We start from the raw sequence: 27,806 nt of genomic DNA, 5'->3' as shown, positions 1-27,806 counted from the left end.
TTCGCCCTGTCAAACCCACCCCTACCTATCCTTCACCCTGTCCAACCCACCCCTACCTATCCTTCACCCTGTCCAACCCACCCCTACCTATCCTTCACCCTGTCCAACCCACCCCTACCTATCCCTAGCCCTGTACAACCCACCCCTACCTATCCTTCACCCTGTCCAACCCACCCCTACCTATCCTTCACCCTGTCCAACCCACCCCTACCTATCCTTCACCCTGTCCAACCCACCCCTACCTATCCTTCACCCTGTCCAACCCACCCCTACCTATCCTTCACCCTGTCCAACCCACCCCTACCTATCCTTCACCCTGTCCAACCCACCCCTACCTATCCTTAGCCCTGGTCGTGGTACATTTCACCTCCCCTCCACCCTAGAGATACTATAGTCCTGTTTATTCTCTGAAACCTTTGGTCATGGATGTCTGTTTCCCCTCTATTATTCAGACACACAGCTCCACTCTGATGTATTTGTAGTCTGCAATGGGAACCTTATTTTGGCAGTCGCAGGGTTAGTGGGGACAGGTGATTTACGACACCGGGGGCCTCAGGGGAGGGCAAGGGTTCCGCGTTTCTTTGTTTCTAAGCGCGGTCTGGATGTTGTTATGGCAGGCACACACACACGCCATGTAGTGGGCTTCCCGGAACATTCTGAGACTGTCGGAATGCGTGGTGGGAATGGGAGAGAGTGAGAAGGGATCGGTAGGCCGGGGTAGGTGGGATTAGGGATCAAAAGGCAGCGGGAGGGGGGAGAGGTAACATTAGCCTACCCTGCCCAGGTGGTGCGGCACTGGTGTCTGAAAGGAGACCCCCAGCTGGGGTGGTTGCGGTTGTGGTGGTGGTGTGTGTATGAGTGTGTGTGTGTGTGTGTGTGTGAACTCCGTCTAGTTGGGTTTGAACCGTAACTGATGGGATTTCAAGCCAGGGAGGTGACCCCCAACCTTTTTACAACATCTGCGCTGTGTGACACACACACACCAATGCCCCCCGCCCCAAATCTACTGTCTCCTTACACCCTCCCATGTGCACCCGCTGTTCGTTTCTCTACCTCCTAGGACTTAGTACCTCATCGAAAGTAAAGGACAAGTTGATCAGCCCAAAGCTTTACAAATAAATATATTTATTCATCTTTACAATGTCTGTAGATTACATGTCCCCTCTCTCTCTTTTTCCTGAGTCTCTGTTGGCCAACAGTGATGTTTCCAGGAGTTTAAGGTTCATATGTTGGTGGTCTCATCTTCCTCAGTGGTCTCTGTGTCATGTGATATGCATGTCTGGGCTTCAGGCAGGTTGTCACACTGCAGATAGAAATACACAACCTGGACCTGTACACACACACACACACACACACACACACACACACACACACACACACACACACACACACACACACACACACACACACACACACACACACACACACACACACACACACACACACAGAGAGAGAGAGAGCGAGAGAGAGAGAGAGCGAGAGAAAGACTGATACACACATTACCACACTACTACACCAGAGAAACATGTTTAAAACAACTACTCATGGTCCGTCAAATACTTGGAAAAAGCCTCCTTCCTTACTACCTTGAAGTAATCACTAATTTGACATCAGTGACTTTTTAAAGTACAAATGGTGTACATTTTTGTAGCGGTTGATACATTTTTCATAAGAGAAAATCAAGTCTGAAATTACAAACTTCAGAACCCTTTTCAAACCTTAAATACACGATACGATTTAAATGTCCTGCACCAACATGTGAAGGCCTGTATCTTTCCTGTATGCTACTGTAAAAGCAATCGACTATAATAATAGCATAAGCCTGATGAAGTAACCATGACCAACCTGCACTTCCACCTCCTGAGAGATGTCCACTGTCGGGCTGCACTGTCCCAGAATAGCCACAGGGGGGCGCAGTAGACTGGGACCAAACACAGTGGCCAGGTTCATCAGAGGCATCTTGTTCACATTCTGTCTGTCTGACACTCTGGAGAACAAAGGAGAGTATGATGTCATTAGCAAAAACACGCATGAGAGAATGACGTCATTGGAAAAAATACACATGAAAAATATAATGGGAAGCAATGGGAAATGAGCCTTATATATATATATGCCTAGTTAAATAAAGGTTAAATAAAAACACAAAATGTATATGGGTGAGAAGTACTTTGTTATAAAAGTGTCTGCTAAATGACTCAATGTAAATAGTAATAGAAATAAGTTAATATAGTAGCATGTTATTGGTAACATATAAGTAGTGTATTAGAGGTGTTGAGAGACCGTTTGAGGTGGTGGAGGAGGAACAGAAAGGTGTTTTGGTTGACGGAGGGACAGGACTGGAGCAGAGACAACATGGTCACACTCCTGGAGCTCAGATCTGGAATGTCTAACAGAGAGACACAACACAGACATGGACGGAGAAGAGGGAGTGTGTGTGTCTGCATGTGTGTGTATGTGTGCGTGCGTACATGCGTTTGTGTGTGTATGTGACCTACCCAACGCCTTGGTGAAGCTCTGGAACAGTTCTGTTGGTATGAGAGGTTCAGGGAGTTCTCTGAAGTAGAGCTTCAGTATACCTGAGACAGCATTCACATCTACACACCTCAACCTGGACACTGCCTCACGCAGACCTGAGAGAGAGAGAGAGAGAGAGAGAGAGAGAGAGAGAGAGAGATATATGATATAGACAGAGAAAGAGAGAGAGAGAGAGAGAGAGAGAGAGAGAGAGAGAGAGAGAGAGAGAGAGAGAGAGAGAGCGAGAGAGAGAGAGAAATGATATAGACAGAGAAAGAGAGAGAGAGAGATATGATATAGACAGAGAAAGAGAGAGGGAGAGAGAGAGAGAGAGAGAGAAATAGTGAAATAGAGAGAGGTGGATATATATATATATATATATATATATAGACAGAGAAAGAAAGAGAGAGAGAGAGGGGGAGGGAGAAATGATATAGAAAGAGGATGAAAGGGAGAGAAAGTAAGAGAGAGAGCAAGATCAGCATGCATTTCATAATGATTCAACTCTGATAACTGCACTTCAGACCACTGCAAACTGTTTAGCGCATCCGGTCCCTATGGAAATTACTGCATGCTCTGGTTTAGTACACGCTGTCTTGAAGGTCTCATCATTTCAACACTCACTGGTGTTGAAAGCAGTCTTGAGGTTGGTGATGTCACTGGTTGCTGCTGATAGCCTATAGATGCCCACTTCCTCCAGTCCTCTCCGCTCCACCTCCTCCACACAGCAACGCACCACATGTGGCACCAGGACACCCTCTTGTCTGGTAGAGGACACACACACACAAGACACACACTCCGGTTTGTGTATGTACATACAGTAGTATATACACACATTATATGTCGTTGGCAACCGAGAAAAAAATGTCTTGAATGTTCACATGGTGTTTTCAAATGACTTTCATTTATCCTCGAGACATGAAACACTCACAGCACACAGAGGGCAATGACTACTTTAAATTTATGTAAAGAGATCAAAACTGCATTTCCCCCTCCCCCCAGGATCAGACTGTATATGGTACGTGGTTCCCTTTCACAAGTATTTCTAGTCTTGCCACAGATCTGCTGATCCTATATTGCCTAATCCTGGGTATTTCTCAATATGCGTACTACCGTGCTCCACACTCTCATGCTCTGAGTGCATTCTCCTAGGACGTTCTCTTGAGTACGTTCTTGTGAGGACGAGAGTGTGGAGAACGCATAAAACCCTACTGTATGACCTCACACTGCACCTCCCCATTCACTGAACTTCATTCCAGCCAGGACAATGCCAATAGAGACGAAACAAGATATACACAAAGCAAATGTTTTACTTCATAATTATCAGCTAGCTATATGCAAATCGTAAAAATCTAGCTAGCCATTGTAGTTAAACAGGCAAAAATAACCTAGAATTAATGTTATGCAAGATAGATTTACATTTGTTCGCTGGGAGTAAGCAAAACATTTTCTAGCTAGTTAGCGCTATCAATTTACCCATTCACTGAAGCTTATTTCAGCCAGGATAATGGCAATAGAGAGGAAACAAGATATATACAAAGGAAACGTTTTACTTCATAACTAACGTTAGCAACTAGCTATATGTGAATCGTAAACATTTACATAGCTAATAAGATAGTTTAAAAGGCAAAAATGACGTAAAACTAATGTTATGCAAGGTAGATGTAGTTAGCCCTATTGACTTAATATGGGCTTGCGATCTATGCACCCTACAGTGGGTATTGTAGAAAGGTAAACGTGCCAAAATTAACACAGCATGTATTTACGTATCAATATTAAATATTGTAGTCAGGCAACATATGAGATGTGAATAGGTAACATTACATTCCGAAGTCGGAGTGTATTTTTTCTCGCTTCAGCTCAAAAAATGTCCGCCATTGATTTCAATATATGTTGCTTCATTTTTCCCATAGTTGCGTCATATTTCTGGTCCTACTTTCCGTTGAAGCTTGCATCGATGCATGCTTCAAAATATGTACAAACGTAGTACGCATTCGAGAAGTGCCCTCCATGCTCTGTTTTGCATACTTTTATCTGGACTCATACTACGACCCTCCCGTGGTCCAATGTGTGTGCTCGGAGCACGGTAGGATGCATTTTGAGAAACACCCCGTGTTCTGGTCTGTCAGAGTGGTTTCTTTTAATTTCCTAAAACTATTAACCAAACAAGAGAGATCCCACAGTGTAATTTACGATTAGGCTACAAATAACTTAGTTAAGAGATGGGAAAAGGAGAGGAAGTCACTTTAGAGTACTGAAATGCGCAAAAATCCCAGGTCCTTAAACCTCATTTGTGTGCTAGTATTGATCGACAGGACTCACTGTGCCACAGCTCCAATGGGCTTGCAGAAGATGGACTGTTGCTGGGCAGGGACCAGACAGGGCGGGTCTAGAGGGTGAGGGCAGTACTTTAGAGACATAGTCACCTCCACCTGGCCTAGAGAGAGGGTCTGTCTCCTCCATCGCTTCTGTAGGAGGCCTGGGTCCAGCTAGAACACATTCAGATGAACAGGTGACCACACAGGTGCACGCACGCGCACACAGTATACATTTTTAAACAGATACAGGCACACACACCTTCTGAACATTGAAGAACACACACATCTAGACACAGATGCACAGATGCAGACACACACCTGTATAGAGGTCTTGCAAAGGACTCGGTCCTCACAGCTCTCTCCTTCCTCTGGCTGCAACACACACAGCACCTTGAGGTTCTGAGCCCCATCCACTTGGAAGGAGAACTCCTGAGGACCAACACAAGACACCGTTGAAGAGTAGTATTGATGACGTACGGGTAGCATGGCTATGTTCAAAAGTTATTTTAAAAGACCAAATCTAGTAAAAAGCATCCGCACTGAAATACCACTGAAAAGCATCAGCATCATGCAAGTCAGGACAATTACAACATGTAGTTTATTTAAGGTTTAAAAAGGCTACTGAAGTTTGTCATTTCCATTTTTAAATGTCAGACCTAATTTTCCCTTACAAAAAAATGTATCAAAAATGTCCATTAATTATAATCCACATAATAATTCACATATCCTGATACTGCTGTGTCAAACTGGCTCAAATTAAGATCCTACATCTGTAACAACAATGATGTATGATGATTTCCCCACTCAAAATGGCTGCCGGTAGAGCTAGCCTGGATACGGCATCTTACCTGATCCCAGTGAGGGCTGAGGCTGCTGACAGAGGAGTGGGTCTGGGCCTGGCTCTCATAGAACTCAAAGCCATCCACCTCCACACACACATACACACCTAGGAGGGAGAGAAGTGAGAATGAAAACAGTGTGCGTCTGTTTAAAGAGCTCAATGGTTTGTGTTACAGTGGAGTCTGAGGGTAGAGTATTCTGTATGTACTGCATCTGGTTAAGATATAGACACTGCGGTATAGATACTGAAGATACTGTGCAGACACTCACTGGCTGGCTGTTGTAGTCCACAGGCAGAGTGAACGGCTACACTAAGAGTCCCACATAGAGACTGTTCCTCACCTGAAAGAGAGAGAGAGGTGTGGGGGGAGTGAGGATTAGAAAAAGTGTAAGAAAGTAAAATAAAGTATGATAAAGCGAGATAAAGTAAACAGAAGTGAGTGAGAGGAAACTGTGTGTGAAAGGAGGTCTCACCAGGCAGTATGCTGTGAAGGGGAGGCTGTTGGGTCATTCTCAGTTTGACACAGGAGCTGGTTAGGGTGAGCAGGTCTGGAGGAACCATTTCTATGTCTGAGAGATAACACAGCCACATCATACACCACTTGAAGGACATACTGTTCAGCACAACAACATCTCATAGTTTCCCTTCAAAATTCAATGTATTGTGGATGAATTCCACATGGTTACCAGGTTAAAACAGAAGGGACTCAAAGGTTAACAGTTTAGGCATTCATTCTGAGTGGTTAAGGTTAGGGTTATGGTTTTTGGAAGGCTTAAAACAAAATAATAAAAAACGACACTGATCACCATCAAGTATCTTCAAGTATTCTCGCAACTTGCTAGAGCATTGTGAAGTGCGGTGGTGCAGTGGTCTGAGCAGTGGTTTTGATTTTTTTGGTGAGAGCCGAGGAAGGCATACAGTATAGTGCCTTCAGAAATGATTCCAAATGTTTTTGTGTTACAGCCTGAATTTAAAATGGATTACATTTACACACAATACCCCATCATATCAAAGTGGAATTTTGTTTTAAAAACATTAAAAAAATTAATAAAAAATGTAAAGCTGAAATGTCTTGAGTCAATAAGTATTCAACCCATTTGTTATGGAAAGCTAAATTAAGTTCAGGAGTCAAAATGTGCTTAATAAATCACGTAATAAGTTGCAAGGACTCATTCTGTGTTCAATAATAGTGTAAAAAAAATCTAAAGCAGATGCTGAATATCCCTTTGAGCATGGTGAAGTTATTAATTAGGCTTTGGATGGTGTATCTACACCGAGTCCCCACAAAGATACAGGCGTCCTTCCTAACTCAGTTGCCAGTGAGGAAGGAAACTGCTCAGGGATTTCACCATGAGGCCAGTTACAGAGTTTAATGGTTGTGATATGAGAAAATGGAGGATGGATCAACAACGCTGTAGTTACTCCAGAATACTAACCTAAATGACAGAGTGAAAATAATACAAATACAGAATACAAATATGCCAAAACATGCATCCCAAAGGCACTTAAGTAATACTACAAAAAATGTGGCAAAGAAATTAACTTTTTGTCCTGAATACAAAGCATTATCTTTGGGGCAAATCCAACACAACACATCACTGAGTACCACACTTCATATTTTCAAGCATGGTGGTGGCTGCATCATGTTATGGGTATGCTTGTCATCAGCAAGGACTATAGAGTTTTTTAGGATAGAAAAAACGGAATACAGCTTAGTATAGGCAAATTCCTAGAGGAAAACTTGGTCCAGTCTTCTTTCCAATAGACACTGGGAGATGAATTCATCTTTCAGGATGATAACCTAAAATACAAGGCCAAACATACACTGGAGTTGCAGTTTTGACTTAAATCGGCTTGAAAATCTATGGCAAGACTTGAAAATGGCTTGAAGACTCACAGCAGTAATCGCTGCCAAAAGTGTTGCTGACGTGTATTCTCTCAGGGGGGTGAATCCTTATCTAATTAATATACACTGAGTGTACAAAACATTAAGAACACCTTCCTAATATTGAGTTGCACATAGGGCTGTTATGGTGACCGTATTATTATTAACTCTGTGTTGTTGTTTGTGTCGCACTGCTTTGCTTTATCTTGGCCAGGTCGCAGTTGTAAATGAGAACTTGTTCTCAACTAGCCTACCTAGTTAAATAAAGGTGAAAAAAAATATATAATAATAATAAAATGACCACCAAACCAGCGGTCACGAGTCATAACCGCAGTCAAATTCCACGTGACAGTTTAGTCATGGTAACTAGGCTTCTCCAAGCTCTGATGCTGCTGATTAGTAGTCTACCACACGTGCTAACTGCCTGGTACTCAGCACTCTATTGTCCCTCTAATCACTCTGACATCAATGCAAATGTTTTTGAAAATCAAATCATACACTTCATGAGAGCCCATGAGCTCATGTTGCGCAACATTTCAATAGAATATGCAACTGCGCGAGAAAACAGAGTGATGGCCTCTATTAAAAAGAGGAGGAACCTATCAGCTTTCTATAGGCTAGGCCTACTATATTTATTTATTTATCAACTTTCCTAATATTAAGCACATTGCTTCGCTTTACAACGGGAGTATAGCCCACCTGGCTGGCATGAAAATGAACCTTGGGGAAAAGCGTCGCTATTTAAGTGCATAGATTACATTATTTTTTTCCTATGCCCATGTTCCAAGACAGTTGCATGATAATGGTCCATGCTATATAAAAACTGATTTCACACATATATTATTTAGTATATGTAAAGACAACATTAAATTAAGAATAGTCTGATGGATGGCAATATTATCTATCACTTCTGAATGATGTATTATCACTTGTGAATGATGCCCAGCGTGTGAAGTAAGGCAAGAAACAGAGCATGCCTTTTTTTCAAATCAGAGTCACACACTTCATGTAGCCTAGCCCATAGGCCTATATGTTTTGATAAGGTTTATATCACAACTAAAGTGGCCAAATAACTTCTTAAAATGAAGCACATTAAAACTTTTTCTCAATAGGGGGTGCTGTTGGGACTTTGTAATAATTAAGTTCCCAAATTAAACTGCCTCGTACTCAATTCTTGCTCGTACAATATGCATATTATTATTACTATTGGATAGAAAACACTCTCTAGTTTCTAAAACCGTTTGAATTATTTATCTGAGTGAAACAGAACTCATTCTGCAGCACATTTCCTGTCAGGAAGTGAGATTTCTGAAATCGAGGTCCCTGTTCTGAGGTTAGTTTATAAGTCCCCATGTAAGCTACGGGGCTACATGCACTGCATACGCCTTCCTCTAGATGTCAGTAAGCGGTGAGAATTTGAATGGAGTGGATTGCACAATCTGGGACACTATAAAGGCTCATGGAACGGAAGTACCGTTCTTTTCAACGGGGCGCCTGGCGCAAGAGGGACATCACAATGGCGTCCTGCAAAAGCTTTCGTTTTAGCAGTTCGATATCTCCGGTCATGTTTTTATTCGTTATAGGTGTTAAAGACATCATAAGGTAGTTAATTTAAACCGACTTATAGCAGTTTATATCAGTTTATTGCGATTTTCTGGAATTTCTTTGTAACGCGCTTTCACGAGTTGGACACCTCTCCAGTGGGTGGCTATCGTTAGCTGCTATTTCTACAGGAGAAGAGGACATCTTTCAACCAAAAGACGATTGTTCTGGAGAAAGGACACCTTGCCCAAGATTCTGATGGAAGCTCAGCTAATAGTAAGCAGTCTTTATGCTGTTAATTCGTATTTATGTTGACAAATGTCAAATAATAATTCCGCCATGAATTTCGGTGCGGTCTCGCTTTAGCGCACGCTGTATTGCGCAGTAACGTTAATTTTAAAAATCTAACACAGCGGTTGCATTAAGAACTAATGTATCTTTCATTTGCTGTCCACCCTGTATTTTTTTAGTCAAGTTTATGATTACTTATTGATTAGAATAGGTGCCTCTCCAAGATGGCGCCGGACAGATTGATTGAAGTTTTGGCCACTAATCACATTGTATAACCACGATTTGTGCCGCTAAATATGCACATTTTCGAACAAACCCTATATGCATTGTGTAATATGATGTTACAGGACTGTCATCTGATGAAGAATATCAAGGTTAGTCAAAAATTATATATCTTTTGCCTGTTTGTTACGATCGCTAACCTTTGCTGCTGGTAAATGGTGTTGTGTCTCTGGCTATTGTAGTAAGCTAATATAATGCTATATTGTGTTTTCGCTGTAAAACACTTAGAAAATCTGAAATATTGGCTGGATTCACAAGATCTGTGTCTTTCATTTGCTGTACGCTGTGTATTTTTAAGAAATGTTTTATGATGAGTAATTAGGTAATACACGATGGTCTCTGTAGTTATTCTAGTTGCTTTGGTGAGAGTTGTGATGGTGGCTGCAATGGTAAACTATGATTTATACCTGAAATATGCACATTTTTCTAACAAAACATATGCTATACAATAAATATGTTATCAGACTGTCATCTGAGGAAGTTGTTTCTTGGTTAGTGGCTATTTATATCTTTATTTGGTCGAAATTGTGATAGCTACCTATGCAGGAAAAAAATGGTGGACAAAAAAAGTTGTGTCTTTTGCTATCGTGGTTAGCTAATAGATTTACATATTGTGTCTTCCCTGTAAATCATTTTAAAAATCAGAAATGATGGCTGGATTCACAAGATGTGTATCTTTCATCTGGTGTCTTGGACTTGTGATTTAATGATATTTAGATGCTACTATTTACTTGTGACGCTATGCTAGGCTATGCTAGTCAGCTTTTTTACTGGTGGGGGTGCTCCTGGACCCGGGATTGGGAGGAAGTAGAAGTTAATCCGATTTACAACCTGTGTAGAGCCGGTTGTAACTGGCATACATAGGAGGAGCATGAGTTTGCGAAAAATGCACCTCTGTAATAAAGCATTACATGTATAATCGCATTTGCGGTCACTTTTGAGAAGAGTATTTTCCGCTTATTGATTGTATTTTGGAACTTCGCGCTTATAGCCTACTGCCATGTGCACATTGCTGCGCTTCTAATGTGATGAACTTGCAGACTTCTTTGCGTGCTGCTGTGCGTTTTGTTGCTAACCTTACTTGCCCACCTGACAACTTTACGGTTTTTACTTTTTAATTACCGTTTATATTTTTAGTTTTTCCCTCACTCAACTTTTTTTCATTCAACTTTTTCACTCCGGACGCTTTATCCGGACATGGTTCATCAGGACCTCCAACAGCCGAAGCTAAGTCGTGACATTAACATGATGCCTTCTAATTGCAGTCGCTGTACTCATAATATACAGGAGAACGATCGCCTTACGGCGAGGATAGCTGTGCTGCAAGCCCAGCTTCAGACGCAATCATTAGGCAAGGGTAATTTCAGTATAGGAAAGGATGAAACAGCATCTGTGCCACTAGTAAGTACAGATAGTAGTATAAATCTCCTCGCACGGTCCCCGCAGCCGGACAACTTTCTCATGGCTTCTGGAGGGAAATGCTGTAGGAATGCTCAACCGGTGTCGCTCATTCAGCCGACAGAAACTTTCAACCGGTTCTCCCCATTAAGCAGTGAGTCGGAGTCAGAGACCGAGCCTTCTGTGGTCTCTACTCCTCCCGTTACGGGGTCTGAGACACCGAATCCTAGTCATTGGCGACTCCATTACCCGCAGTATTAGACTTAAAACGAATCACCCAGCGATCATACACTGTTTACCAGGGGGCAGGGCTACCGACGTTAAGGCTAATCAGAAGATGGGGCTGGCTAAAGCTAAAACTGGCGAGTGTAGAGAGTATAGCGATATTGTTAACCACGTCGGCACCAAAGATGTTAGGATGAAACCGTTAGAGGTCACCAAGTGCAACATAGCTTCAGCGTGTAAATCAGCTAGAAAGATGTGTCGGCATCGAGTAATTGTCTCTGGCCCCCTCCCAGTTAGGGGGAGTGATGAGCTCTACAGCAGAGTCTCACAACTCAATCGCTGGTTGAAAACTGTTTTCTGCCCCTCCCAAAAGATAGAATTTGTAGATAATTGGCCCTCTTTCTGAGACTCACCCACAAACAGGACCAAGCCTGGCCTGTTGAGTGACGGACTCCATCCCAGCTGGAGGGGTACTCTCATCTTATCTACGAACATAGACAGGGCTCTAACTCCTCTAGCTCCACAATGAAATAGGGTGCAGGCCAGGCAGCAGGCTGTTAGCCAGCCTGCCAGCTTAGTGGAGTCTGTCACTAGCACAGTCAGTGTAGTCAGCTCAGCTATCCCCATTGAGACCGTATCTGTGCCTCGGCCTAGGTTGGGCAAAACTAAACATGGCGGTGTTCGCCTTAGCAATCTCACTAGAATAAAGACCTCCTCCATTCCTGCCACTATTGAAAGAGATCGTGATACCTCACATCTCAAAATAGGGCTACTTAATGTTAGATCCCTCACTTCCAAGGCAGTTATAGTCAATGAACTAATCACTGATCATAATCTTGATGTGATTGGCCTGACTGAAACATGGCTTAGGCCTGATGAATTTACTGTGTTAAATGAGGCCTCACCTCCTGGTTACACTAGTGACCATATCCCCCGCGCATCCCGCAAAGGCGGAGGTGTTGCTAAAATGTACGATAGCAAAGTTCAATTTACAAAAAAAACGAAGTTTTCGTCTTTTGAGCTTCTAGTCATGAAATCTATGCAGCCTACTCAATCACTTTTTATAGCTACTGTTTACAGGCCTCCTGGGCCATATACAGCGTTCCTCACTGACTTCCCTGAATTCCTATCGGACCTTGTAGTCATAGCAGATAATATTCACATTTTTGGTGACTTTAAAATTCACATGGAGAAGTCCACAGACCCACTCCAAAAGGCTTTCGGAGCCATCATTGACATCATCGGGTTTTGTCCAACATGTTTCCGGGCCTACTCATTGCCACTGTCATACTCTGGACCTAGTTTTGTCCCACGGAATAAATGTTGTGGATCTTAATGTTTTTCCTCATAATCCTGGACTATCGGACCACCATTTTATTACGTTTGCAATCGCAACAAATAATCTGCTCAGACCCCAACCAAGGAGCATCAAAAGTCTTGCTATAAATTCTCAGACAACCCAAAGATTCCTTGATGCCCTTCCAGACTCCCTCTGCCTACCCAAGGACGTCAGAGGACAAAAATCAGTTAACCACCTAACTGAGGAAATCAATTTAACCCTAGATGCAGTTGCACCCCTAAAAACTAAAAACATTTGTCATAAGAAACTAGCTCCCTGGTATACAGAAAATACCAGAGCTCTGAAGCAAGCTTCCAGAAAATTGGAACGGAAATGGCACCACACCAAACTGGAAGTCTTCTGACTAGCTTGGAAAGACAGTACCGTGCAGTATCGAAGAGCCCTCACTCCTGCTCGATCATCCTATTTTTCAACTTTATTGAGGAAAATAAGAACAATCCAAAATGTATTTTTGATACTATCGCAAAGCTAACTAAAAAGCAGCATTCCCCAAGAGAGGATGGCTTTCACTTCAGCAGTAATAAATTCATAAACGTCTTTGAGGAAAATATCATGATCATTAGAAAGCAAATTACGGACTCCTCTTTAAATCGGTGTATTCCTCCAAAGCTCAGTTGTCCTGAGTCTGCACAACTCTGTCAGGACCTAGGATCAAGGGAGACACTCAAGTGTTTGAGTATTATATCTCTTGATACAATGATGAAAATAATCATGGCCTCTAAACCTTCAAGCTGCATACTGGACCCTATTCCAACTAAACTACTGAAAGAGCTGCTTCTTGTGCTTGGCCCTCCTATGTTGAACATAATAAACAGCTCTCTATCCACCGGATGTGTACCAAACTCCCTAAAAGTGGCAGTAATAAAGCCTCTCTTGAAAAAGCCAAACCTTGACCCAGAAACTATAAAAAACTATCGGCTGATATCGAATCTCCCATTCCTCTCCAAAAAAATTAAAAAGCTGTTGCGCAGCAACTCACTGCCTTCCTGAAGACAAACAATGTATACGAAATGCTTCAGTCTGGTTTTAGACCCCATCATAGCAATTAGACTGCACTTGTGAAGGTGGTAAATTACCTTTTAATGGCATCAGACCGAGGCTCTGCATCTGTCCCACTTGCTCCTAGACCTTAGTGCTGCTTTTGATACCATCGATCAGCACATTCTTTTGGAGAGATTGGAAACCCAAATTGGTCTACACAGACAAGTTCTGGCCTGGTTTAGATCTTATCTGTCGGAAAGATATCAGTTTGTCTCTGTGAATGGTTTGTCCTCTGACAAATCAACTGTAAATTTCGGTGTTCCTCAAGGTTCCGTTTTAGGACCACTATTGTTTTCACTATATATTTTACCTCTTGGGGATATCATTCGAAATGACATCTGTGTTTCAGACATAAGGAAGTGGATGGCTGCAAACTTTTTACTTTTAAACCCGGACAAAACAGAGATGCTTGTTCTAGGTCCCAAGAAACAAAGAGATCTTCTGTTGAATCTGACAATTAATCTTGATGGTTGTACAATCGTCTCAAATAAAACTGTGAAGGACCTCAGAGTTACTCTAGACCCTGATCTCTCTTTTGACGAACATAACATAACATTGCAAAAATCCGAAATTTTCTGTCCAAAAATGATGCAGAAATGTATCCATGCTTTTGTTACTTCTAGGTTAGACTACTGCAATGCTCTATCTCCCGGCTACCCGGATAAACCACTAAAAAACTTCAGTTAGTGCTAAATACGGCTGCTAGAATCCTGACTAGAACCAAGAAATTTGATCATATTACTCCAGTGCTAGCCTCCCTACACTGGCTTCCTGTTAAAGCAAGGGCTGATTTCAAGGTTTTACTGCTAACCTACAAAGCATTAAATGGGCTTGCTCCTACCTATCTTTCCGATTTGGTCCTGCCGTACATACCTACACGTATGCTACGGTCACAAGACGCAGGCCTCCTAATTGTCCCTAGAATTTCTAAGCAAACAGCTGGAGGCAGGGCTTTCTCCTATAGAGCTCCATTTTTATGGAATGGTCTGCCTACCTATGTGAGAGACGGAGACTCGGTCTCAACCTTTATGTCTTTATTGAAGACTCATCTCTTCAGTAGGTCCTATGATTGAGTGTAGTCTGGCCCAGGAGTGTGAAGGTGAACGGAAAGGCACTGGAGCAACGAACCGCCCTTGCTGTCTCTGCCTGGCCGGTTCCCCTCTCTCCACTGGGATTCTCTGCCTCTAACCCTATTATAGGGGCTGAGTCACTGGCTTACTGGTGCTCTTCCATGCCGTCCCTAGGAGGGGTGCGTCACTTGAGTGGGTTGAGTCACTGACGTGGTCTTCCTGTCTGGGTTGGCGCCCCCCCTTGGGTTGTGCCGTGGCGGAGATCTTTGTGGGCTATACTCGGACTTGTCTCAGGATGGTAAGTTGGTGGTTGAAGATATCCCTCTGGTGGTGTGGGGGCTGTGCTTTGGCAAAGTGGGTGGGGTTATATCTTGCCTGTTTGGCCCTGTCCGGGGGTATCATCGGATGGGGCCACAGTGTCTCCTGACCCCTCCTGTCTCAGCATCCAGTATTTATGCTGCAGTAGTTTATGTGTCGGGGGGCTAGGGTCAGTCTGTTATATCTGGAGTATTTCTCCTGTCTTATCCGATGTCCTGTGTGAATTTAAGTATGCTCTCTCTAACTCTCTCTTTCTTTCTTTCTTTCTCTCTCTCGGATGACCTGAGCCCTAGGACAATGCCTCAGGACTACCTGGCATGATGACTCCTTGTTGTCCCCAGTCCACCTGGCCATGCTGCTGCTCCAGTTTCAACTGTTCTGCCTGCGGCTATGGAACCCTGACCTGTTAACTGTGATTACTATTATTTGACCATGCTGGTCATTTACGAACATTTGAACATCTTGACCATGTTCTGTTATAATCTCCACCCAGCACAGCCAGAAGAGGACTGGCCACCCCTCATAGCCTGGTTCCTCTCTAGATTTCTTCCTAGGTTTTGGCCTTTCTAGGGAGTTTTTCCTAGCCACCGTGCTTCTACACCTGCATTGCTTGCTGATTGGGGTTTTAGGCTGGGTTTCTGTACAGCACTTTGATATATCAGCTGATGTAAGAAGGGCTATATAAATACATTTGATTTGATTAGAAGAAATAGCCTAATAGTTTATCAACATTTTAAGCTAAACGTTCTGATCTGTTGCATCAGACTCATTTCTTGTAAAAGTTTTTTTATGCGAATGGTTGTATTAATTTGGGATCTATCACATCCCACAACAGTCCCAGTGTATGTTTTGAATATTGATTTATTGTACAGAAGGACAAGTTGACCAATAGAATAAGTCAACTTCTGCTTTGCTCTTCGTTAGGCCTACTCATCTTGTTAGCTGACAAAAAGTAGGCTAAATGTGAACAGTTCTTCTAAAATCTTCAATATCCACCTCGGAATTCCATAAGACGGAGGCGCACAGTTTGCCTCATGTGTTTGTCTTCAATTGTAACCTACTTCTTGGCTGAGACGCCTGTAAGAAGGAACCGATCACGTGACGGGCATTGACTAATAAGAATTGAGATATCTGAGAGAGCCATGTGATTGAGAGGTGCTTCAGAGCACGGCAGATGGAAGAAAATAATTATAATTATTATATTCAGCTCAAGGGTACAACGACCACTTTGGCCGCAAAAGGCATGGATCTTTTAGGGGGCATTACGACCACACAAAGGGGATGCCGCTGGGAAATTTGAGGTCTGGTGAGAATATTATCAAGTGCTTGGCAAATTGTGAATGAGAGACTGATGAAGTGTGTACAGCCTGCACAACAAACAAATCAGAGCTCATGCCGTTCATGCAACTTTTTTTCAAATCATCATTAGAGTCGCATCATGCAGCCTTAGAAGGTATTAAAAATCTAAACATATAGCGCAACGTTTGTCTCTCAACTAAAGTTGCATAAATAACTCTGAATTATTGGAGGACCTGTTTCTCTGTTAACTGCTCATCACATTAATAGCCGAATGTGCCCACTTCCTTGGAAATGGTTTGGAGAAGATATCCTTTCTATTTTATTCAGCTATGTTCAATTGTATTCTTCATACTATAAAATAATGCTACGGAACTTTAAGCAAAACTTGTCTGCTAAATGAACTCGTGTAGCCCACAGCCTTTGGCATAGCCATATCAGGGCCTAACATAAGGACAACTCAGAGTATACTATTCTGTTCTTCTGAAATAGACTACATTTTCCTCATATCATTTTTCTTTAGACCTGTCTAAAATAGATAATGGACCTATTATGATGTTGTAGGCTATATTAAATGTATAAATTGACTTTTTAAAATGTAAATGTTCTAAAGGTCTGCATCAGTGGCTTGTTGGCTATGCATGGAAGCCAGATGTTAAATGTGTTTATGTTAATTAATGGTCAATTACCGTGAGACCGTCAGTTATTTGCTTGACAATCACCAGCTGACAAATTCTCATGACCTCCACAGCCCTAGTTGCACCCCCCTCTTTCGTCCTCAGAATAGCCTCAATTGGTCTGGGCATGGACTCTACCACTCTACCAGGTGTCGAAAGAGTTCCACAAGGATGCTGGCCCATGTTGACTCCAATGCTTCCCACAGTTGTGTCAAGTTGGCTGGATGTCCTTTGGGTAGTGGACCTTTCTTGATACACATGGGAAACTGTTGAGTGTGAAAAACTCTGCAGCGTTGCAGTTCTTGACACAAACCAGTGTGCCTGGCACCTACTACCATACCCCGTTCAAAGGCACTTAAATCTTTCGTCTTGCCCATTAACCCTATGAATGGCACACTCACTCACTCATTCTCTTTCTCTCACACGTATATACACCCCCCCCCTTTCACTCACTATCTCCGGTGAGTTTGTGGATGGCCTCTCTCCACTCCTCTAGTTCATACAAAGATGACATCACCAAAGTGTGGCTCTGAAAAAGAACACCCACATGCTTGTGAGAGTCTGTGTCTGTGTCTGTGTCTGTGTCTGTGTCTGTGTCTGTGTCTGTGTGTGTGTGTGTGTGTGTGTGTGTGTGTGTGTGTGTGTGTGTGTGTGGATGTGTGTGTGTGTGTGTGTGTGTGTGTGCCTTTCCGCTGGGGCTGTGTAGTTCCAGCGGGAGGAGAGGAGAGTGTGTCAGAATCATCAGTTCAAGCTGCTCCATCTTCTTCCATCTGCTTCGCTCTATAGTACGAGCTGCCAAGCACTTCTGTGGGACAGGCTTCTGTAGGACACATACACACGCAAAGTTTATTTTTCATATCTGGTTACTTTAAAGAGGGTTGGTTCTATTGAATAATACACTCACTCGTCGCATGCACACACACACACACACGCACACGCACACACACGCACACGCACACACACACACGCGAACACTCACCATTGTCTGTCGCAGCTCGTGTCTAAGCAGGTACATCTTGGCTCTCGTGGCGTGTATGCGGTGGTGTGTGTCTGTAGTGCGCTCCAGCTCTGGTCCCCAGTGGAGTTTCAGTCCAGCCAGAGGCAGGTACCAACAGAACCTGTACTGGGCCTGCTTACTGGGAGAGAGGACACACACACACACACACACACACACACACACACACACACACACACACACACACACACACACACAAATGAACAGATACATGCATGCTCAGTTGCAAACACAATCTAGGTGGTGACTCTTCATCAACTTAAATTACTGAACTACCATTCTGGACCTGTCACTCACCCTTGGGCACCGCCCTTGAGTTTGGTGCACAGCAGCAGGTCAGTGTACAGGAAGAGATGGCGAAGGTTACGCCCCCCCTCACACACATCCACCACGAAGCCGTCACGAATCAGCTGGCGCCGCTGCAACACACACATATAGCAATGGTTATGATATGGTGTGTGTGTGTCCGTGTGTGTGTGTGTGTCCGTGTGTGTGTGTGCATATGTCCCTCTCACCATGCCTCTGCTGAGGGTGACCTCTCGTTTGCACTGTGATCCCTCGTTGACCCCAGACAGGAAGCTCCGGGACAGTCTCAGAACCTCGTGCAGCACGGGGTGGTCACTATGCTGCTGGGGAGTGTGTTTCAACAGGTCCTATACAGGGGGGGGGCGGGGGGGGCGACAGGAGTGCATGGTTACTTGGGAGTCAGTGGATAGGTGGGTAGGTGGAGAATTCAATGGATGAATGCAAGGCAGGATGAATGGGGTTGCACTCTTACATGCAGCACTAGGGTTGTCTTGGTGATTCTCTCCAGAGGCTTGTACAGGAGAGCTGGAGGGATATAGACAGACATCCAACACATAAACACACACGTGATTCATCTGTGGAGGTTGGAGTGACATACAGTGACTTTTTAAAAAGAGGTGAAACCTTCATCTTACCCTCAAAGGTGTATTTCGTTTTAGATCCGTCTGATCCATTATGAGACATCATACTCTGGAAACAGAAGGAGAGAGTGTGTGAGGAGGTTGCAATGTCGCAATACTTCGACTAGGAGGTCACTAATAATGCATGTGTTATTCAAGATAGAAAATAGAGAGATGTTGAAATACACAAATCAATCTGTCTTACCTCGGCCAGTATCCTGAAGCGCTGGTCAGTCTGAGTACACCTCCTCACGATCTCAACAGCACTCTCATAGTTATCAATGAATCCACGATACACACCTAGCTGGCTCAACTGTATGTGAGAATGTAACTTATCTTAGCTAAGACAGTGGGACAATGACTGGATGGATGGATGGACGGACCGACGGACGGACACAGACAGACAGACAGACAGACAGACAGACAGACAGACAGACAGACAGACAGACAGACAGACAGACAGACAGACAGACAGACAGACAGACAGACAGACAGACAGACAGACAGACAGACAGACAGACAGACAGAGCAGGAGCAGTAACTCACAATCTTTAGGAAGAGGTCTCCAACCATTAGCTGGTAGCCGCTTTGGCCTTGCTCTTTCGCCTCCCCCTGCTCCGACCCTGGCCCGGGCCCCTGGTCTGTCTCTGGGTGTGCTTGTGGCTTCAGGTGCCCCAGGCGGTCCCTCATGCCAGTGTAGAAGTCTCTGTGCAGGTCTCTGAGCTCAGGAACCTGGTAGAACACAATCTGGACCTGCTGGCTGGACAGAACCGGCTGAGACGTCCCTGCTGTGGCCTTTAGAGCCTTCATAGGCTGTGGGAGAAAGGAGGTGGGGTAGGGAGAAGGGTGGGGAAGAGAGAGACATAGACATAGACATAGAGAGAGAGACATAGACATAGACATAGAGAGAGAGAGACATAGAGAGAGAGAGACATAGACATAGAGAGAGAGAGAGACATAGACATAGAGAGAGAGAGAGACATAGACATAGAGAGAGAGAGAGACATAGACATAGAGAGAGAGAGAGACATAGACATAGAGAGAGAGAGACATAGACATAGAGAGAGAGAGACATAGACATAGAGAGAGAGAGACATAGACATAGACATAGAGAGAGAGAGAGACATAGACATAGACATAGACATAGAGAGAGAGAGAGACATAGACATAGAGAGAGAGAGAGACATAGACATAGAGAGAGAGAGACATAGACATAGAGAGAGAGAGACATAGACATAGAGAGAGAGAGAGAGACATAGAGAGAGATAGAGAGGGGGAAGGAAGGGTGGGGAAGAGTGAGAGAGAGAGAGACCCAGACAGACAGACAGACAGACAGACAGACAGACAGACAGACAGACAGACAGACAGACAGACAGACAGACAGACAGACAGACAGACAGACAGACAGACAGACAGACAGACAGACAGACAGACAGACAGACAGACAGATGGAGTGTGGGGGAGAGAAAACAAGGTGAGAAAGAGGGAGGTGAGAAGAGTAGTAGAGACGTTTAATCAAGCCTGTTGTACATTTTCACACATTTGTCAAAAGCATTTTTGACACTCACTCTCAAAGCACACACTACATATTCTCTCTCACACACATTACCCACATTGTAGTTGGCCTAGTTTTGCTTTGTGTGTTAGTGTGGGTGCTGTGTGTGAGAGAGAATATGTAGTGTGTGTGTGTGTGTGTGTGTGTGTGTGTGTGTGTGTGTGCTGCGAGAATGGGCGTAAAAAATGCTTAGTTCGCGTGTATACTAATTAGATGTGTGAAAATGTCCAACCTTACAACACAAATCCAAACAGGGGTTATTTCTCACATCTATTTGTGTTGCTTGTTGACACAAAAGCAGAAGCATACCGTTTATAATAGATGGAGATGAAGGAGAAGAGAAATTAAGAGATTGAAAATGACTTGGTCACTTGTTATTGCAACATCACATTCTGGCACACTCACACATAATGCTGCCTATTTGTATAGTGGACTCTTTGGTCTAATTCCGCAACAAAAAACTCACCCACTTCCCTCAGCCCTTGTTGACTATATACGAAGCAATAGATGGAGCAAAATATCCTTCCAGAAGCTTCGGTGTAGCTATTGCCATATTACTCCACATACGCTACCATATATAGTACACCCATATATAGTACACCCATATATAGTACACCCATATATAGTACACCCATATACACCCATATATAGTACACCCATATATAGTACCCCCATATATAGTACACCCATATATAGTACACCTAATCCCTTTCAGGTTTGCAAGGGATGTGAACAGGTGGAGAGGGAAGGGAGCATAGTTTTCATAATGAAATCGAGCCCTGGACAAAAGAGGGAAGCCATTCTTCTCTCAACAAAGAATTACAGAAGTGTTGTGGCTCCAGGAGGAAGCAGTATACCACCAGACACCAGGTGATATAAAAAGTGTGTTGTAATTGTTATTTTAAATAATACTGTATGGCACAACAGTGTCAATTTCGTCAACAAAAATTGTGACAAAAGTATTCGTCAAACACCTATTTTTCAGTAGACTGCAGAAATTTTTATATTTTTTTCAGTTAATTTCAGTTGATTAAAACGAGGTGAGACAAAACATTTTCTGTGATAAAAATCGGACTACTAAATGGACTGGACAAGAGTTTTGGAGAGATTGAGAGCTGTTCAGTGATAAGCACAATTAATATTTGCAGCACAGACACACAGCGCAATTCTGTTCAGCCGTGGGAAGGACGCACCACACCCGGCACACACAGCCTACATCAGCTGGTGAGCTGTGGGGGAGCAAGCTATGAGAGTGAGCAGACAGGCTCTGTTCCTGCTCTGATTATACCAACCTGGTCTCAGAGCATTTCGTATTATTCTGTATGTAAATCCGAGACACTCAATTTAATATGATATGTTACGTTTCATATGGTATGTAATTTGTGGATGTCAGTCACCCATTTCGTATAATATGTCATGAAATACAATTCGTATTATATATTACGAATTTGAAAAAGTGTACAATTTGTTACGATATTGCAAAACATGTTATATGTTATGAATTTGCAAAATGTATGATATCTTACGAATTCTAGCAAGGTGGCTAATGTTAGCTATCTCGCTAACGTTAGCTAGGATAGGGGTCATGGTTAGGAGTTATAGTTAAGGTTAGGGTTTATGTTAGTGTTAGGTGAAGGGTTAGCTAAAATGGTTATGGTTAGGGTTAGGGTTAGAGGAAGTATTAGCTAACATGCTAAGGAGTTGAAAAGTAGCTAAAAATTAGTAAGTAGTTGAAATGTTGCTAATTAGCTAAAATGCTAAAGTTGTCCATAATGAGATTTGAACTCACAACCTTTGGGTTGCTAGATGTTCACGTTATACATGAAGGTCAGTCAATCTGGAAAATTTCAAGAACTTTTAAAGTTTCTTCAAGTGCAGTCGCAAAAACCATCAAGAGCTATGATGAAACTGGCTCTCATGAGGACCGCCACAGGAAAGGAAGACCCAGAGTTACCTCTGCTGCAGAGGATAAGTTCATTAGAGTTATCAGCCTCAGAAATTGCAGCAGAAATAAATGCTTCACAGAGTTAAAGTAACAGACACATCTCAACATCGGAGTAGACTGCATGAATCAGGCCTTCATGGTCGAATTGCAGCAAAGAAACCACTACTAAAGGACACCAATAAGGAGAAGAAACTTGCTTGGGCCAAGAAACATGAACAATGGACATTAGACCGGTGGAAATCTGTCCTTTGGTCTGATGTAGAGTCCAAATATAGAATTTAAGGCACATTTAACCAGCATGGCTACCACAGCATTCGCCATCCCATCTTAGTGTGACTATCATTTGTTTTTCAACAGGAAAATGACCCAACACACCTCCAGGCTGTGTAAGGGCTATTTGACCAAGAATGAGAGTGATGGAGTGCTGCATCAGATGACCTGGCCTCCACAATTACCCGACCTCAACCCAAATGAGATGGTTTGGGATGAGTTGGACCGCAGAGTGAAGGAAAAGCAGCCAGCATATGTGGGAACTCCTTCAAGACCGTTGGAAAAGCATTCCAGGTGAAGCTGGTTGAGAGAATGCCAAGAGTGTGCAAAGCTGTCATCAAGGCAAAGGGTTGCTACTTTGAAGAATCTCAAATCTCAAATACAGTGGGGCAAAAAAGTATTTAGTCAGCCACCAATTGTGCAAGTTCTCCCACTTAAAAAGATGAGAGAGGCCTGTAATTTTCATCATAGGTACACTTCAACTATGACAGACAAAATGAGAAAAAAAATCCAGAAAATCACATTGTAGGATTTTTTATGAATTAATTTGCAAATTATGGTGGAAAATAAGTATTTGGTCAATAACAAAAGTTTATCTCAATACTTTGTTATATACCCTTTGTTGGCAATGACAGAGGTCAAACGTTTTCTGCAAGTCTTCACAAGGTTTTCACACACTGTTGCTGGTATTTTGGCCCATTCCTCCATGCAGATCTCCTCTAGAGCAGTGATGTTTTGGGGCTGTTGCTGGGCAACACGGACTTTCAACTCCATCCAAAGATTTTCTATGGGGTTGAGATCTGGAGACTGGCTAGGCCACTCCAGGACCTTGAAATGCTTCTTACGAAGCCACTCATTCGTTGCCCGGGCGGTGTGTTTGGGATCATTGTCATGCTGAAAGACCCAGCCACGTTTCATCTTCAATGCCCTTGCTGATGGAAGGTGGTTTTCACTCAAAATCTCACGATACATGGCCCCATTCATTCTGTCCTTTACACGGATCAGTCGTCCTGGTCCCTTTGCAGAAGAACAGCCCCAAAGCATGATGTTTCCACCCCCATGCTTCACAGTAGGTATGGTGTTCTTTGGATGCAACTCAGCATTCTTTCTCCTCCAAACACGACGAGTTGAGTTTTTACCAAAAAGTTCTATTTTGGTTTCATCTGACCATATGACATTCTCCCTATCTTCTTCTGGATCATCCTGATCTGATCATCAGCAGGTCATTCACTAGGTCCCCCCGTGTGGTTCTGGGATTTTTGCTCACCGTTCTTGTGATCATTTTGACCCCACGTGGTGAGATCTTGCGTGGAGCCCCAGATCGAGGGAGATTATCAGTGGTCTTGTATGTCTTCCATTTCCTAATAATTCCTCCCACAGTTGATTTCTTCAAACCAAGCTGCTTACCTATTGCAGATTCAGTCTTCCCAGCCTGGTGCAGGTCTACAATTTTGTTTCTGGTGTCCTTTGACAGCTCTTTGGTCTTAGCCATAGTGGAGTTTGGAGTGTGACTGTTTGAGGTTGTGGACAGGTGTCTTTTATACTGATAACAAGTTCAAACAGGTGCCATTAATACAGGTAACGAGTGGAGGACAGAGGAGCCTCTTAAAGAAGAAGTTACAGGTCTGTGAGAGCCAGAAATCTTGCTTGTTTGTAGGTGACACCATAATTTGTAAATAAATTCATAAAAAATCCTACAATGTGATTTTCTGGATTTTTTTTCTAATTTTGTCTGTCATAGTTGAAGTGTACCTATGATGAAAATTACAGGCCTCTCTCATCTTTTTAAGTGGGAGAACTTGCACAATTGGTGGCTGACTAAATACTTTTTTGCCCCACTGTATATTTAGATTTATTTAACACTTATTTGGTTACTACATGATTCCATATGTTTCATTTCATAGTTATTCTACAATGTAGAAAATAGTAAAAAATAAAGAAAAACCCAGGGTAGGTGAGTAGGTAAGTCCAAACTTTTGATTGGTACTGTATGTAGGCTGAATCAGGAATTTGGGCAGATCATTTTTTTTATTTTTTTTATTTCACCTTTATTTAACCAGGTAGGCAAGTTGAAAACAAGTTCTCATTTACAATTGCGACCTGGCCAAGGTAAAGTAAAGCAGTTCGACACATACAACAACACAGAGTTACACATGGAGTAAAACAAACATACAGTCAATAATACAGTAGAAAAATAAGTCTATATACAATGTGAGCAAATGAGGTGAGATAAGGGAGGTGAAGGCAAAAAAAAGGCCATAGTGGCAAAGTAAATACAATATAGCAAGTAAAACACTGGAATGGTAGATTTGCAGTGGAAGAATGTGCAAAGTAGAGATAGAAATAATGGGGTGCAATGGCGCAAAATAAATAAATAAATAAATAAATACAGTAGGGGAGAGGTAGTTATTTGGGCTAAATTATAGATGGGCTATGTACGGGTACAGTGATCGGTAAGCTGCTCTGACAGCTGGTGCTTAAAGCTAATGAGGGAGATAAGTGTTTCCAGTTTCAGAGATTTTTGTAGTTCGTTCAAGTCATTGGCAGCAGAGAACTGGAAGGAGAGGCGGCCAAAGGAAGAATTGGTTTTGGGGGTGACCAGAGAGATATACCTGCTGGAGCGCGTGCTACTGGTGGGTGCTGCTATGGTGACCAGCGAGCTGAGATAAGGGGGGACTTTACCTAGCAGGGTCTTGTAGATGACCTGGAGCCAGTGGGTTTGGCGATGAGTATGAAGTGAGGGCCAGCCAACGAGAGCGTACAGGTCGCAGTGGTGGGTAGTATATGGGGCTTTGGTGACAAAACGGATGGCACTGTGATAGACTGCATCCAATTTATTGAGTAGGGTATTGGAGGCTATTTTGTAAATGACATCACCGAAGTCGAGGATCGGTAGGATGGTCAGTTTTACAAGGGTATGTTTGGCAGCATGAGTGAAGGATGCTTTGTTGCGAAATAGGAGGTAAATTCTAGATTTAACTTTGGATTGGAGATGTTTGGAAGGAGAGTCTCCTGGAAGGAGAGTTTACAGTCTAACCAGACACCTAGGTATTTGTAGTTGTCCACATATTCTAAGTCAGAACCGTCCAGAGTAGTGATGTTGGACGGGCGGGCAGGTGCAGGCAGCGATCGGTTGAAGAGCATGCATTTAGTTTTACTTGTATTTAAGAGCAATTGGAGGCCACGGAAAGAGAGTTATATGGCATTGAAGCTCGTCTGGAGGGTTGTTAACACAGTGTCCAAAGAAGGGCCAGAAGTATACAGAATGGTGTCGTCTGCGTAGAGGTGGATATGAGACTCACCAGCAGCAAGAACGACATCATTGATGTATACAGAGAAGAGAGTCGGTCCAAGAATTGAACCCTGTGGCACCCCCATAGAGACTGCCAGAGGCCCGGACAACAGGCCCTCTGATTTGACACACTGAACTCTATCAGAGAAGTAGTTGGTGAACCAGGCGAGGCAATAATTTGAGAAACCAACGCTATCAAGTCTGCCGATGAGGATGTGGTGATTGACAGAGTCGAAAGCCTTGGCCAGGTCAATAAATACGGCTGCACAGTATTGTTTCTTATCGATGGCGGTTAGGATATCGTTTAGGACCTTGAGCGTGGCTGAGGTGCACCCATGACCAGCTCTGAAACCAGAATGCATAGCGAAGAAGGTATGGTGGGATTCGAAATGGTCGGAGGACGGCTGATAAAATGTCTGGAACGGAGCTAATGGAATGGCATCACAAATGTGGATGCCATATGTTTGATGTATTTGATAGCATTCCACTGATTTTGCTCCAGCCATTACCATGAGACCGTCCTCCCCAATTAAGGTGCCACCAGTCTACTGTGATAGGTTAATGAGGCAATACAAATGTGAAGTGACTAAAATTTGACTAAAATTAAAGGGCATTTAGTTTACTAAAATGGTCCAATGTTTTCGTAATTTTGACAATAAGTAGACTAAATCATTACTCAAATGACCAAAATGTGATGAAGACTTAATTATATTTTAGTCAAAATTACTAAAACTAGACAACATAAAAAAGAGTGCCAAAATGTAAACTGTGGCACAATTCATAACCACATGCACTTCCACTTAAAATAAACGTACAAACACTTAGACTACAAACACACCAAACTTACAAACTAGTAAACACACCAAAGCCCCCTGAGGCCTGAGCAGTGTGTGTGTTAGAGAGAGACTTAGAGATGTCAGTGTGTGTCTGTGTGTGTGTGTGTTACCATCAGCAGTGTCTCCAGCTCGTTGAGGAAGAGCTTCTCACTGTCCAGGATAGTTCTCAGCACCATGAGCCTCCTATCCAGCATCTCTCCAGGGGTACGCAGGACCTGAGAGAGAAAACACTGCTGTAAGAGTGTGTGCGCGTGTGAGTGTGTGCATTTATAAGAGAAGAAGACTATTTGGAATTGGGTTTGGCAGATAGGAGACGAAGGCGCCATAGTGCACAGACTCACGGGGGTGTCGGGCAGGTCCATGCTGTCTGTCTGGTGGGGGGAGAACAAATCCTCCTCTGGGAACACATCCTCCTGCAGTGGATCAGGACTTGGCTCACCTACAGCCTCCACTAAGATACAGTACAAACACACACATAATTTACATAGAAGATAACATTCATACACACACACACACAGAAAGACAGACAGACAGACAGACAGACAGACAGACAGACAGACAGACAGACAGACAGACAGACAGACAGACAGACAGACAGACAGACAGAGGCATGCACACACACACACACACACACACACACACACAACACACAAATGTACTTGCCTGGAATATGCTGTGACTCAAGGTAGGCAGCTGCCTCCATGAAGACCTCCATAGCTCTAATGTCCTATCTGCAACACTCTCAGTGAGTGTCTGGGCTAAGTGACTGTGAGACTGTCTCAAGAGAGGAGAAAATGAGAACACGCTCTGCAGTCGTTAAACTTCCTGTTTCCGTGATGAAGACGGGGGGGGCAAATGGTACATCAGGACATTCTGAGTGACTCATTTGAAAATAAAATCTGCATTGTT

The 27,806-nt window shown here is 43.2% G+C and overlaps 1 protein-coding gene across 1 annotated transcript; it reads right to left on the bottom strand.

Moving 5' to 3' along the window:
• Positions 1-1,108: 1,108 nt before the first annotated feature.
• LOC120030428 (active breakpoint cluster region-related protein-like) lies at positions 1,109-27,660 on the bottom strand. Its single transcript, XM_038975828.1, has 21 exons — positions 27,561-27,660; positions 27,239-27,348; positions 27,008-27,112; positions 19,546-19,812; positions 19,205-19,312; positions 19,015-19,069; positions 18,852-18,904; positions 18,589-18,726; positions 18,371-18,492; positions 18,038-18,194; positions 17,512-17,878; positions 6,147-6,242; positions 5,943-6,014; positions 5,681-5,778; positions 5,151-5,261; positions 4,837-5,003; positions 3,139-3,278; positions 2,496-2,630; positions 2,281-2,386; positions 1,846-1,987; positions 1,109-1,330 (listed from the first exon to the last, which is right to left on the bottom strand). The coding sequence occupies exons 1-21, from the start codon at positions 27,610-27,612 to the stop codon at positions 1,223-1,225; spliced, it is 2,709 nt and encodes a 902-aa protein (XP_038831756.1). The 5' UTR covers positions 27,613-27,660; the 3' UTR covers positions 1,109-1,222.
• Between the last annotated feature and the right edge of the window lie 146 nt (positions 27,661-27,806).

The sequence above is a fragment of the Salvelinus namaycush genome, chromosome 36 (genome assembly GCF_016432855.1).
Source record: "Salvelinus namaycush isolate Seneca chromosome 36, SaNama_1.0, whole genome shotgun sequence".
NCBI classification, from domain to species: Eukaryota; Metazoa; Chordata; class Actinopteri; order Salmoniformes; family Salmonidae; genus Salvelinus; species Salvelinus namaycush.
Note: the sequence above shows the minus strand (reverse complement) of the source record. Positions and strands in the feature narration are given on the sequence as shown.